Source organism: Sceloporus undulatus, chromosome 5 (assembly GCF_019175285.1).
Source record: "Sceloporus undulatus isolate JIND9_A2432 ecotype Alabama chromosome 5, SceUnd_v1.1, whole genome shotgun sequence".
NCBI lineage: Eukaryota > Metazoa > Chordata > Lepidosauria > Squamata > Phrynosomatidae > Sceloporus > Sceloporus undulatus.
Genome location: NC_056526.1, coordinates 41,148,707 through 41,164,449, shown reverse-complemented (window position 1 = coordinate 41,164,449; position 15,743 = coordinate 41,148,707). Strand labels below are relative to the sequence as shown.

General features: G+C 41.4%; 1 protein-coding gene across 1 annotated transcript in view; it reads left to right on the top strand.

Moving 5' to 3' along the window:
• Positions 1-758: 758 nt before the first annotated feature.
• FAM234B (family with sequence similarity 234 member B) overlaps positions 759-15,743 on the top strand; it is a 43,919-nt gene continuing 28,934 nt past the window's right edge. Inside the window, exons 1-4 of the mRNA XM_042468333.1 lie at positions 759-888; positions 3,145-3,251; positions 12,012-12,404; positions 15,500-15,598. Coding sequence (XP_042324267.1) covers positions 806-888; positions 3,145-3,251; positions 12,012-12,404; positions 15,500-15,598 — 682 coding nt within the window. The 5' untranslated portion in view covers positions 759-805. The remainder of the gene's footprint in view (positions 889-3,144; positions 3,252-12,011; positions 12,405-15,499; positions 15,599-15,743) is intronic.

The following is a 15,743-nucleotide window of genomic DNA, read 5'->3' as shown; positions in this document are numbered from 1 at the left end:
AACTACGATAGGTTTGTATTAGGGTTGCCATAAGTCGGAAATGACTTGAAGGAACACAACAAAAACATGAAATGGCCCCTGGAGAAGTGAAAATAGTGACCTATATCATAGGCCACAAACAACCAAAAAGGTGAGAGGCATCAACAACCCTAAAAAACATATAAGTTTATAGACACCCCATTACTTGTTTAGTTTTTATAAACACTAGTCTCCCTTCTTCAGATGGATAAAGGAGTGTGAACAAGAATTTGTCAAGGGTCCAAGACACACTGCAAAAATAATCCAGTTTGTGACCACTTTAACTGCTCTGGCTCAATGAGACATTTAGCCTTCTCTGTCAGAGACCACCGGCGCCACAATAAAATACAATTTCCAGGATTCCCTAGCACTGAGCCAGGGCAGTTAAAGCGGTCTCAAACTGAATGATTTCTGAAGTCTGTTTTGGACCTAGGTCAGCCAGTAACTTCCAGTGAGCTCTAAACACACAGAACTCAAACAATCCAATGCACATCACATTATCTTTTCTTTTTATTCTGGCATGAGTGATGCTATTCTTTTTGAAGAGCCACTTCTGGTTTAGGCCAAAGGCCTGCTGCCATACACATGTTCAAACAGGCTGCTTCAGGTCAGGCTAGCTTTGTTCTGCAAACTGCAAGACTCCGGGGAGCTGTAGCCAAGTCAGCCTTTGGCTGCATGTCAAAATTGTGTCCAATAGTGAGGGATTAATGTTTACACGCCTGGGACAACAACTACTGATGTTAATATTTGCAGCACAAAAAAAGAAAAGAAAAGAAAGAAACAGAAGATGAGGAGGGTGAAGGTGCAGTTGCCAAGAAGAGGGGAACTGCTGCTCTGCACAGGAAAGAAGGAAGCAACAAGGCTCAAGAGGTAAAAGCAAAACATCCTGAGCCTTGATGGGAGGGAAATATGTACTTTTGTCACTCTGGGAAAGTACTCCAGTAGCAGAGAGCTTTCCCCTTGGGCAAGTCACACTCTCTCAGCTTCAGAGGATGGTGATGGCAAACCCCCTCTGAAGAAACTTGAAAACCCCATGACAGGGTTGCCAAAGAGGCCAGCATGGCATAATGGTTTGAGAGTTGGGCTACGACTCTGAGAACCAGGTTTCGATTCCTGGCTCAGCCATGGACCTGGGTGACCTTACGCAAGTCATACCCTCACAGCCGCCAGGGAAGGCAAATGCAAACCTCCTCTGAACAAATCTTGCCAGGAAAACCCCACAATAGGTCTGCTTTAGGATTGCCATAAATCAGAAACAACAAAGCAGGGGCTTTGTTATCTAATGTTATTTTAATTTGTTGTCTGTCGTATTTTATTGAATATTAACATGTACTAATAGGTATTATATTTAATTATTTTGTAGAATGTGTGCCATAGGCAGGTTTATTTTATCTATTTTAATTGATTGTATGTACAACATTGTGTAAATTTACAGCATTATATAACTAAAGGGTAATAATAATAGTAATCTGCACTACAGTAATAATCCAGTTTGACATCACTTTAACTGCCATTGCTCCATGCTATGGAATTCTGGGATGTGTAGTTTGTTGTGAGACAATGCCTCAGTTCTGTGGAATTTTGGGAACTGTGGTTTTCTGAGCTATTTAGCCTTCTCTGTCAGTTCTGGTGCCAAACTACAAACTACAGTTCTCAGAACTCCATATCATGGAGTCATGGCAGTTAAAGCAGTGTCAAACCGGATTATCTCTACAGTGTGGATGCAGCCGAGGATAACAAAAATAAAGAGTCATGTCCCATCTCTCTTCCTGGGAGCCATTCCCTCCAGATCCACTCCTTGCTTTATCATCTGCTTCCCATTGTTTCCAACCCTTTCCTTTTAGAAAAGAGAGGAGTTGAGAAAATTCAGAGGATATGCCTTGCCTTCCTTTCCAGAGGTTCTTCTGGCTCCCTGGAGTGATTTAGAGAAAGACAAGAAGGGTGACAAGGCATCCTCTGTTTCCAGGACATGTCTTCCATTTTCCAACCCTCCTCTGTCCAGGAGGAACTCCAAAATGTCCTCCATCTTGAGTCTGATTGGGAAGCATGAATTTACATATATAGAGCAATAGCAATAGCAAGTACATTTCTATAACGCTTATCAGTGCACTTAAGCACTCCCTAAGGGGTTTACGAATCTTTGTAGCTGTTATTTTGGTCATGCACTTGGTCATTTTTCTTCAATGTCCTCCATTTTGAGCATGATGAAGAAGTATGGGTTTAGATTTCTATGAGAGCTGGCTTTTATATTTGGTCGTGTCCTACATTTTTCTTAAATGCCCTCTGTTTCGGGTATGACTAAGAAGCATGGATTTAGATTTCTAGGGGTGGTTTCCTTTTAGCTTTTACTTGGTCAGGCCCTTCATTTTTCTCCAATCTCCTCCGTTTTGAGCATGACTGAGAGTTGATTTCTGAGTGTTTACTGCATATATGTGTACACACACACATACATTATATATACTGTACATTATACATACATACATATATACACATATTATATATATACAATTTATAATATATAATATATATAATACATTTATACACACACACACATATTATATATAATACACAAACACACACATATATAATACACACATACATATATACACACATATTATATATATATATATATGCACACACACATATATAAAATATACAATATATATAAAACACACATTATATGTATACACACACATATATAAGACACATATATTTTATCTATATATAGACACACACACACATATATACATACATATTATATATAAAATATATGATATATAACACACACATACAGTATACAGTATATTATATTATAAATTATATAATACCCACATTATATATATATATATATATATATATATATATATAAAAATTACACACACACACATATGAGGTCTTTTGTTGTTGTTGTCTGCCTCCAAGTCCTTCCCGACTTCTGGCGAGGCTCCTTCAGAGAAGGTTTGCCATGGCCATCCCTTGAGGCTGAGAGAGTGTGACTCTCCCTAAGGTGGGTTTTATGACCCACCTGGACTTGAAGCCTGGGTTCCCAGAGTGGTATAGTCCAAAAGGCTCAAACCATGTTGGTGCTCTCCCTCCCTCCCTCCATCTCTCTCTCTCTCTCTATAGGTCAGCAGCGCAGAACTACACTTCCCAGGAGGCAGGAGGGGCTGGCGCAGGCGCAGTGAGCACCTCCAGCATGGCTACGGTCCTGTCGCGGGCGCTGAAGCTGCCAGGTAAGGAAGGCTCTGGGACGCTCCAGGCGCGGAGGAGGGAGAGAGGAGCTAAAAGGAAGAGCAGCAGCTTCCCGCTTCTTCTTCTCCTCTGTGGGGGAGAACGTTGAAACATCCGGGTCCCAACCTGGAACAGCCCCCCGTGCCTCCCCTCCCTCCGCCAACCCTGGTCCTGGCAGGTGCCCTCCTCGTCATCTCTGGCGCCAGGGATGCAAATGAGGGGGATGCAAATGAGGGGCGGGTGGGGTGGGGTGAATATGGGGTTGCCATGGCGACGGAGGTTTGCTCCAGGGTCTGTTGTTGGGAGGGTAGGAAGCCTGCCCTTGCAAGCCAATGGAGTCAATAGGGTTGGCACCACCCTGTGCTGTAGTAGCTCATGGTGTCACCCCCTGCACCCACCTTAGAACACCTTCTCCTTCCCTACCACACCATTTTATTGTTGTTATTGTGTGGTATTGTGCTCTGAGTGTTAGACGGCGAATCTGGAGAGCCGGGTTCAAATCCCCCGCTCTGCCACGGAAACCCATGGTGCCATTTCACTTGTCCCTCCATGTTTGCCGGGTTTAGAAGCTTTATTTATACCCTGCTTCTCTGTCAAGGACAATCGAAGTGGCTTACGGTTAAAAATCCATATGATACATACATAGTAACCCAATTATTCCCTCTCTCCCCTTAAAACATCAGTTAAACAAATAACAATTAAAACTATACATTAAACTATGTATAGTTAACATTAATTATACTGGTACACAGGGTTTGAGTTCAAGATATACCTGACAAACCACTTCTCTAGGAATCTCTAGGTCTTCCAGTGCAATTCTATGGTCAACACCTGCCAGACTTTGACCATAGAATTGCACTGGAAGAGCTACAAATGCCTCCTGGAGTGTTCTCTCTAGGAATCTCTAAGTCCTTCAGTTCGACTTTTGGTTAAAGTTGAACATAGAGTTGTGGAGGACCTAGCTATTCCTAGAGAGAACATATTAATCATATCCATGGATAGTCAAATCTGCAAAAGTCAATGTGGAGGGATGTGTATATGCCATTATATTCAGTGGCAAGCAGGGTTTGAATTCAAGGTGTAGCCATGTTAATCTGTGGTATCAGTATGTAGAGAGATCTTGCGGCACCTTTGAGGCTAACTGAAAGAAAGAAGTTGGCAGCATGAGCTTTCCTACTTCTGTTTACTTCCTCAGATGCACATGGTTTGAGTGTTGGACTATGACTCTGGAGACCAGGGCTCATTTCCCAGCTCAACCATGGAAACATGCTAGGTGACCTTAGGCAAGTCACACTTTCTCAGCCTCGGGGAAGGGCAATGGTAAACCTCCTCTGAAGAAATCCTGCCAAGAAAACACCATGATAGGTTTGCTTTAGGGTTTCTGTAAGTCAGGAACAACTTGAAGGCAGCATAACAGCAACAAAAGCCTTCAAGCCATTGCTGACTTATGGTAACCCTAATGTAAGCCTGTCCCAGAGTTTTCTTGGCAAGGCTGGTTTAGAAGTGGTTTTGCCCATGCCCCACTCTGAGGCTGAGAGAACATGACGGTCCCACAGTGGGTTTTCATGGCCGAGCGGAGAGACTCGAACCTTGGTCTCTAGGGTCATAGCCCAGTGCTCAAACCGCTACACCACATCGCTCAGAATCCTTAGTAATGGTTTTTATAGTCATGTTAACTCATAAATTGTAATTCCTGTTTGTTGTTGTTATTGTTGTGTGCCTCCAGGTCCTTTTTGACTTAGGGTGACCCATGGGGTTTTCTTGGCAAGAGCTGTTCAGAGGAGTTTGCATTGTCTTCCCCTGAGGCTGAGAGAGTATGACTTGCCCAAGGTCACCCAGTAGGTTTCATGGCCCAGCTGGGAATTGAACCATGGTCTCCATAGTTGTAGTCCAACAACCAAACTCTGTATACCACTGAATGTTATGGCAATAGTTGTGATGTGAACAACTAGCAAAGTTGAAATAATACCTTTATGTACATTACAATATCATATGCACCACCTAAATACTGTATTATTTACATGTACCTAGCCTTGTGTAGTCAAAGTGAAAATTTGGTGAGATGTGATGTTTTGAAAGAAAAATTTAAAAGAAAAAATTAATTTTTTTCAATTTAAAATTTTAAGAAAACATGGGGCCTCTCCTTTCCTCTCCTGAGCCTCACCCCACTCACCCCATCTCTTTCACTGAGCTCCAGCATTTTAAAGGGAGACAGAGGAAAACCACAGCCAATATCTGCAAAAAGGCAGATATTTGGGGAGCAGTGGTGTCACTCCCCCCCTTCAGGGTGTCACCGGTTCCAGTCCGCTTCCCCCTCCTTCTTAGTGATGCCCCTGCCTGCAAGGAGCGGAGAAGGAATGGGCCTGAGGGAAATGGTTGGGAGGATCTTGGAGGCTGAGTTGCAAATTCTAGGTTGCATGAAAGTATAGTGTCTAGCTCAAGTGAAGTAATAGTGCCATCCTATTCTGCTTTGGTCAGGCCTCACCTGGAATACTATATCTAGTTCTGCGCACCACAATTCAAAAAGTATGTTGACAAGCTGGAGCATGTCCAAAGGAGGGTGACTAAAATGGTGAAGGGTCTGGAACCCATGCCCTGGGAGGACTGACTTAGGCTGGGTACGTTTAGCCTAGAGAAGTTAAGCTTAAGAAATGAAATGATATAGCCCTGTTTAAATACTGTATTTGAAGCGGTGTCATACTGAGGATGGAGCAAGCTTGTTTTCTGCTGCTGCAGAGAATAATAGGACACAGAGCAATGGATGCAAATTGTAGGAAAAGAGATTCCACCTCAACACTAGGAGGAACTTCTTGACAGTAAGAGCTGTTTGACAGTGAAACACACTCCCTCTGACTGTGCTGAAGTCTTCTTTGGAGGTCTTTAAGGAGAGGTTGGATGGCCATCTGTTATGGATGCTCTGATTGTGAGTTCCTGTATGGTGGGGCTGGACTGGATGGCCCTTGTGGTCTCTTGAAAGTACTGTATGATTCTGTGAATCTAAATGGTTATACTGCCTTGCTGCTGAAAGGGAGAGGGGAGAAAGTGGATCTGGAAAAGAGCGGCATCTGGGTGTGGCGTGTGCGTAATCTTTGTTCTTCTGGGTCAAGATTGGGACAGACCTTCATCTTGCATCAAAGTACCACTGTCCAACCTTTATTTGTGCCATCGTTGACATTCAGTATATGAGACATTACATCCATCTAGGGGAACTGATTGCTGCCAGAGGGTACCCAAATAATTCGACCTCAACCCTCTAGTGTCAGTAACAGTCTTGGATGGGTTGTGGCTGTGGTTGTGTTGTGAGTTTTCTTCCTCCTCCTCTTCTGAAACTCCAGGAGCTTTCCCTGTAATTAAGTAATTGTTATTTTGAGCCAAATAGCTTGTCATGCTAGGTGGCAAGGTTAATTAATAATACATTCCTTCTTACACCCTGGCATATGTTGCCCAGTATTTTTCTGCTGCTCTAGTCACACCACTTAACCTGTTTGTCGTCTTTTGCATTTTAATTGGTGTAAAGGCTGCAACCCCGCATACTGATATAGAGACAATGATATGAAGTTAATTGAATGGCGAGTTTGTGGTCTCTTTTTCATGTAAAGGAAAAGCAAGGAACTCTTACAGTGTTCGAGAAACACAGTATCATTTGTCATCTAAGCCTTGTAGGCTTTAGCAAAGAACTTGCATGTGCCTCAGGTTTACATATACATATTTATACAGAGATATTTTAAAAATCAACCATATCTATATATTTTCACCTGCTACTCTAGTTTACAGTGCCTTCCACACAGTCAGTGCAAGATAAACTGTTTCCATGTAAGAAATAGATCTGGTTTCTGCTACACATAATCAATTACAGTCACTTATAGTGGCTTTTGAAGAAGCAAGTATTGCAAAAGCACAGGAACATCAAACTGAGCAGTTGGATTTGCGAGTGCAGCTTGATCGAGATTCTTGTCACACCCACAAGGAAACTAAAGACAACAAGCGAAACAGACAGGTAGTTATTATATGTTGATAAAATGAAGTTGCATTTAAGGGCTAGACATTCTTTATGTTTGTCTTTTTTGTGAACCTTTAGATGTTAAATGGGTGATGGTTGGAAATAAATAAATAAAAATGTTTCTTTCTTTCCCACCTTGGCTCAAGGCGAGGTGCAGCATATTAAAATAATGAAATAGAAAACACATAAAATCAATAGTTAAAACACAGTACTATAAAACTGTTGAAGTACACTCATATGGGTACATTCCCTAAAATATACAGATTAAAAAATCATGTTTTAAAATTGACTGGGTAGGCCTTCTGGAAGAGATGTGTCTTTATTGTTGTTTAATATGCCGTCAGCGTTTCCAGCGGTTGTATCTCTTCCGGCAGGTCACTCCGTAATCTGGGGGCAACAAATGATTTCTGGGATGTGCCAGCTGTAAGACAAGGAGAAAATCTGAGTTTACAAGAGAAGGTAGTACATGTGACAAAATTAAGCAAGAAGGAGAAAGCTCTGTTATTTGCTTGCGTTGCAACTGGGCTAATAACTCTTTTGGCATCAAGTCCTGCCCTTCCTACTTCATCTTTGACTGGCACCAGCTTCAAGTTCGTTACAGAGGCGCACACAAGAGAAGGGCAATTTGACATTATTCCATTGATTTGTAGAAGCTATAAAATGCTGCTCAAGACAGCTGTTCTGTCATCCACCATGCAGCCATACTAGAGAAACAATAATGTGACTCCCTCCCCCTTTGGTTTAAGGAACAAAGTGTTCTTTTTTCCTTATATCTAACTCCAGGTGAGACAGTATCTATTGGAAGGATAAGGTCTTTCTGTGCTGAACAGTTACTTTGGAACAGTTACTTTGTCTAATACAATTCAAGTGGAGGGATTGTGGGAGTTGTCATACAAAAATGCAATTTTTCAGAGCTCTGAGATAAACCAAAAACAAACTGGAAAGCAGTGTAGTAAGTATAAAAATAGTGTTTAAACAAACTTGGGGATACCAAGTATGTAAAAAACAGGATACCAAGTATATAAAAAAATGAATGAAAAAGTAACTAAAGAGCATACAGAGAATAACTGTGAACAATATAATGAGCTAAACTTATACAAACCAAAAAATATCAAGAATTTAACTAACAATTATATAATCATATGCAGAATGTAATAGACAGTGTTTTGCAAATGTTGGTGTGATAGAGACAATTCTTTTCATGGACTTCTATTTAGCACTTTAGCAATTCGGTCAATCTGTCAGTAAAGTCAGTTTTGCAAAACACTGTTACTTTCTGTATATGATCATATGATTGCTAGTTACTTGCTTGATATACTTTCTAGATAATTTTCTAGATCTAGTTCCTAGGGTGCATCTGCACTCTAGAAATAGTGCAGTCTGACACCACTTTAACTGCCATAGTTCCATCCTACACAATCCTGGGATCTGTAGTTTTGTGAGGCACCAGGATTCTTTGACAGAAAAGGCTAAAGACTTTGTAAAACTATAAATCCCAGGTCTTCACAGGATGGAGCTACAGCACTTATAGTGGTATCAAACTGCATTATTTCTACAGTGTAGATGTATCCTACTGAATCATCATACAAGTGTTGAGTTACCAAGTTTCCATTGAATCAGTGCATTTACTCTAGTTGGGTGAGAGCCGGCATGGTTTAGTGGTTTGAGCATTGGACTATGACCCTGGAGGCCAGGGGTCAGATCCCTGCTTAGCCATGGAAACACAGTGGGTGACCTTGGCCAAGTCACATTCTCTCAGCCTCAGAGGAAGGCAAAGTCAAACTCCTTCTGAACAAATCTTGGCAAGAAACCTATGTGATCGGCCTGCCTTACAGTCATCATTAATTGAAAATTATTTGAAGGCACACAACAACAGCTTGAGTTAGATTGTACAGTTGGATTTAATTTAGAATCTGGGATGGCTTTCAAACAAATAAAAATGAAAAGCAAAGAGAAGATTTGTTTCCTCTTATGGAAGTGCTTAATAAGCAGAAGAATTTCTTCCATTGGAGTATGACCATCTATCAGATAAAGGGGACATTTTGCTTCAACACCTTGCTCCTTTAATTTCCCCCATATCCTTAAGTCCTTGTCTTCTTAGAGTAGTTAGCAAGTATTCACAAGAATGCTGAAAACTGCAATTGTTAGTGGTTATTCCAACAGAGAGGCTGATCCAGTCCATTTAATAACCTCCACACACTGATCATTTGATGAAATGGATTGCAAACACAGGTTTAGGCCATAATAAAGGTGTTAGGTTGGATCAAGAAACTTACTTTGTTTTTTTACAACAGAATAAAACAGCCCCTTTCTGGAAACTTCTTTATCCTATAGACTCTGTAGTTTACCATTTCCTCCCATTTGCCCTCTTCTTCCCTCTTTAAATTCTTCCTTCTCATCTTCCTTTTCAAATAATGAGAGCAAATTTCCAGCCAAATGGACTCCAGCCGAATGGGTTTCCTTTATACACAGACTAAAATGCACACATCTACTTGCATGCAACCAAACACTTTCCCCTCCTTTTAAACCAACAGCAGTCCCAGCTAATGGGGGGGGGGGGGATATCTTTAATTTCTTCAGTCTTTTGAACATTATTCTTCTTCTTGGGAAAATTGCTTTGTAAGTGAGTATGGCAAGGGGATCCATTCCCTATTTTATGGAAATTAATTACTATGGTGTGGTCAATGCATGCAGCAGGATGAGACTGTAACATTTTCAAAATTGTAGAACAGTTTGTAGTATTTCAAACACATGATTACATTATTATTATTTTTTAAAATATCCCTATGTGAAAACTTTTCTGGGAGTAGGAAACTACAACAGGGAGTGGACTGGATCATGCTTGTCCTCCCACAGAACCTTTCCCTGATGTACTATGTTTAGAATTGTTCTACTTGCAGGAAAGGCTTTTTTTTTTAAAGAAGTGCAGGAGAATCTAAAAAAGCTTTCCTCAACTTGTGAAGCAACCCAATGCTTCTACTCAGAATTTTGTCACGTCACTTCCGCTGTTGCATGAGTAAGACCAAGCCAGCGAAAGACCATTTAAACCAAGCATGACTATAATTTGGATGAGGAAGACATGAAGAGAATGTAGTTAGTTTTTGTTGTTGTTGTGTGCCTTCAAATCAGTTCCAACCCTGAGGTGAACCTATCAAAGTGTTCTCTGGAGCTGAGTGTGTATTACCCGCCCAAGGTTACCTAGATGGTTTCTATGGCCAAACGGGCAATCGAACTCCATCCTCCAGAGTCCAAGTCCTATGCTCAAACCACTACACTATGTTGGTTTGCAGTCAGACTGGAGCTTGGGAATACTGGTTTTTCAGAAAACACTTCTTAGAATCCTCCTGAGCTGGAGGTAGGTGGATTCTGGGACTTGCCATTCAAAAAAGTAAAATTTCCAGGCTCTGAATTAAAGTACAGTGGGCCCTTGCTATCAGCTGGGGTTTGTGAAGTCGAAGGCTTTCATGGCTGGCATTCATGGTTTTTTGGGTTTTTTTTGGGCTATGTGGCCATGTTCTAGAAAATTTTCTTCCTGACCGTTTCACCAGCATCTGTGGCTGGCATCTTCAGAGAATGCTTTGCCAGGAAAAAGTTTGGTGTATATATACTGTGTGAGCCTGGGAATGCAGGAGTGATTTGCATGTGTATTGTTTTGTGCCGATGGCCGGCCTCAGGCTGGGAGGCTAATGCAAAAGAGGTCCATTCCGGACACCCCCCCCCCCCCCCCCCCCGCATAAGGTGAATTCCGCCTATGCTGGAGCCCTATTCATTTGAATGGGGCTCATGCACAGTGGCGAGGGAGCGCGTGGGGCGTCACAGGTGCACACCCCATTCATTTGAATGGGATGCGCTGCCCCTTGTGCGGGTGCGCTCCCTGCGGCTTGAGTGTGCATGCTCAAGTCCGTGTAAATCATGCTTGCCTATAACACGGGTGCACTGTAGTAGCATAAGCTTTTGTAGACTTTAGACCTGAACAGACAGGCCAAATAAAGCAACTTCACGCCACTTTGGAAATGTGCTGTTTAAATGATGCACTCATTCTAAGAGGCCAGAAGCCATGCTGAACCTATCTTAAGACCAGAGTGCGGCTTTGGTGTGGCTTCTGGTCTCTTAGGATGTGTGTGTCATTTAAACAACACAACTCCAAAATGGCCTGAAGCTGCTTTATTTGGCCTGTCTGTTTGGGCCCTTAATCTACACTTCCTCAGATGCATGGACTCCAGTTCACTCCATGCATATGAGGAAGCAGACCAAGTCTATGAAAGCTTATGCTGCAACTTCCTTTGCACAGTTAGTCTCAACAGTGCTACAAGATCCCTTTGCATACTGTCCTTCACACTATCTGTGTGGCCATCTGGCATGTATTGTTAGGACAGTTGTCAGTTGTCAGTTAAGGGCCAAGGTGGACAGAACCTTGGCACACATAGGTTTCAGCATGAAGCAACTGTTCAGTAGCTTCTCAGAGAGCCCTTCTAATTATAAATTTTGAAGGCGTTGGACTGTAATGACTAGAATGATTGATGGGAATTGGCTTCAATTGTATAACAATACGGGTTGAGCTCTTCCTGTTCCTCCTCCTGCACTGAATCTTTAGGTTCACAGTGCTCCCGCCACCACTTTGTTTTGCTTTGTTATGATCACCTAAAAGGGATGATGGATCCTTTTATTCAGATCATTTTTAGGGGCCCTGAGACTGCAAAGTGTTCTTTAGCTCACCCCATCACATCAGTAACAGCTGGTTATTTCTCCCCTTCCTTCTCAGGCAAAAAGAGCCCAGATCTTGGGGAATATGATCCTCTCACCCAGGCTGACAGTGATGAAAGTGAAGATGATTTGGTCCTCAACTTGCAGAAGAATGGTGGAGTCAAAAATGGAAAGAGTTCCCTGGGGGAAATGCAAGATGTGGACTCAGATGTGGAAGTTGGGATGACAAAGCAGCACCTGTCGGAGGGGGTGGTAGAGGAATATTCTAATGAGGCTACCAATATCCTGGAGCAGAAGACAACTAACTCCTTAATGCCTTACTTCCGCACAGCCATCTTTTTGCTCACGGTGGTGGTTTCCATGATCCTTGTGCTGGTGTGTGCTTTCCTCATTCCCTGTCCTGCCAGAGACTTGCATAACACTTGGATTCGCAACTTGGGTCAGGAGGCAGGTAAGAAGTACCTGACAGGGCAAAGTTAGCTCATTACATGGGTGTCCCAAAATTAAAGAATGAGAGGAATTTGACAGAAGAAAATAAAAAATAGAAAAGGGGAACTTACTCTTTGGTCTACAACTCCCAGTATCTCATAGTGACTATGGCTGCTAACCATGCTGGATGGGGAATTCTGGGAGTTATATGCCAAAAAGTCACTTTTCCCATCCTGGAATAAGGATAGCTGTCAGTTAATTATTGATCACCATCCATATAAGTAGGCTAATCCCTACAGGTTTATATTACATTCAAATGATGGCGAGTGCCTTAAACAGTATACATTTCGTTATATGAGTATACTTTGAAATCTGATAAATTGTTGTGGTTCTGATCACAAAATGCTTCCATAGGGGTCATGGTTAATCACATAATGACTGTGTCGGGCCCTGGCTAATCCTGAAAGACAAGAAATTGAGTGTAAAGCAGAGGGTACACTGATCACAGATTTAATAACATGTGCATCAACAAAATATTTCCAGAGGGAAATGCTTAAAGCTACCGCCTCTCCCAATCCAGACTGTATTCCCCCCAAAAACACAAAACCCAGACAGTTCCATGTCCAGAACATGTTTGGGCAAAACATACTCTCAAGACACAAGCCAACACTAACCAGAACCACACATACACAATTACAGTCCAGCAAGCTCCCCCCAACTCCTTTTAACATCACAGATAGTAACCCTCCCAACAGACAGCAACCACACAAGAACATCTGTGACAACACCCATTAAAGTATAAAATTGAATATGGCAACACACTTCCCCTCATATATCAGCAGTTTTTCCAAGAGAGATGATTAAGGGTGCTTGGGCACCTATGGGTGCTGCATTTTGAAACCCAGACGTAGTTAAATAAGCTACAACTGTACCAGGTTTTAAGATTTGAAGCTTAAGTAATTATTTCCCCAGTTTGCTCTACCTTCTTTTCACACAGCCTCATTCCCTAATCGCTCCTGCTTCTAATTTTAAAACATTTCAAATTATTTTCTTTCTACAATATTAACTGTATCTATTTAACAACAGCATCTCAGTTTAGTATGAATAGAGCATGTTCTGCTAAAGTCCAAAATATATATGGAAGTAGAAATATTATGCACAGTTTTCTGCATTTGATGAGGTTTTGAATAAGATGGGGTGTGCTATGCTGAATAATAAAAGCATGGAGTACATCCCAGGGTTAAAAGTTTCTATTCAGATGGACATCAACGTATTTTAATAGTTAGGTAACTAATGAGAATCTACTTATCTTATGAAAGTGCTTGACCCACACATGGAAAGGACGCACACATGGAAACTGATTAAATCTGATGATTTGAATAGAGAAATGCCAGTTGATTAGTTAAACTGCTGATTTAAGTTTCTTTAAGTCAATCCACCCTACAAGGAGATTAAACCGTTATCCAGCTTTAAGTCTTACATTCTTTCACTACCAAAAGAAAAAGCTGGTTTCACTTGTTCCTCTGTAGCTAGGGATACCATTTTGATACATTGCTTTTTTTCATAACAATGATATCATGTTTGTTTCTGAAGCCCCTCATTCTCCCCTTTTAGAATCACATCAAAATGGCAAAACTGACTTTCTTTTCACTACAGTTTCCTTTCCTTATTTCATGTTTAAGGGAAGTCAGCTTTGCAGGCAGAAGTTCAGTCCCCAGTATCTCCAGGTAGGGCTGGTAAAGAGCCTGGGAAAGCTTCTGCCAGTCAGTGTCAACAATACTGGGTCTGTTCAACCAAGTATAAGATACTTAGATGAAGTATAAAACTGGTGCCTAAGCAACAAAAGTTGTATAAAGTGGTATTGTTTTAGAACTGATAGTGAAGGAATGAAATCAAGGATATTTTGAAATGTCTTTGATTCAATGACTTAATTACACTTGTATTCCTGTAGGCTGCTGTTTTAAGATATTTTGGTTCAGCTAGGATATCATGTGTTCCACTACATTGGGCCCTCCACATTTGCTGGGGTTAGGGGCTCAGGACCTCTGTGAAAGTGGGAAAACTACAAATTAAAAAAAAAATTTTTTTTAACCTCTGAGAGAACATTTTACCTAAGAATCTCTATTGTCAACATCTGCCAAAAGTTGACCAAAGAATTGCACTGATGGACCTACAAATGCCTAGAGAAGTGTTCTGTCTAGACATCTCTAGGTCCTCCAGTGTGACCTCTGGTGGATGTGGACCACAGAGTCTCACTGAAGGACCTAGAGATTCCTAGAGAGAACACATTAATCAAACCTGTGAATAATCAAAGCTGCAAAAGTCAAAGCCACAAATATGCAGGGCTGATCATAGCTTCTTTTCACCCTCATGTAGAAATATATTGGGTGTAATGAAAATCTAAACATTTTTGTTGAATTTATATTGGAGATACGGCTAATTAGCTGAATCAAGTTGACTGTTTTTTGTTGTGCTAGGTGGACATTTGATTTTCAGATCATTAAATCCCTATTGGTAGTGTGTCTATATAGGGTCTCCTCAGATCACTTGATCAGGAGTTCAGAAAGAATTATATCTGAGTGGACATAATAATCACAAACGGCAGGAAAACACTCCAGCCTTAGGTGGGAGATGCAGGGCACCACCGTAGTGACAAGGTGCTGGAAGGATATAGCTGTGTGTTCCATGAATGTATCTTTTCTCCACTATGCTGATTTGGTGTTCTCAGGTACAGTACAGGATGCTGTCCCATGATCAGGTAAGATCTAGCTACTAGTCTAGTTAGCTTCTGTGTATAGAATGTGGGATGCTGCCTAATCCTTTACCTCAGGCAGAAAAATGTCTTGGGTCAAACCTGGAGAGCAGTATTGAAAAATAATATAACCAGTACTGTATACGATATTGATGTTGGCTAACAAAGCTTTGAAGCATGGTTGTGAGTTACAATTTTGAGAATTCCCCAGCAACCTTGGGTACTAGCTATGCTCACCGAGGGATTCTGGGAATTGTAGCCCAACAGAATAATGTTTCTCTTCTCAGATCTTGAGAATGTTTGAAAGTCATTTTGGATAGATGGGAAATAATTTCTGGAATAACCATCCTCACTTTATTTTTCAGGTGGAGTGCTGTTTTCACCAGAACTTTTTGATGTAAATGGTGATGGCCTTCCTGACATCCTGCTGTCCTTTACAGCTCTGAAAAATGCCAGTGTGCAGGGTAAGCATGCAGACCCTTAGATCTAATCCTCAAACTAATGGTATGACATTTCTTTGTCTTGTTATTTTGTGCTTTCAAGTTGACTCTGACTAATGGTGATCTGATCACAAGATTTTGTTAACATGATTTATTCAGAGGAATTTTG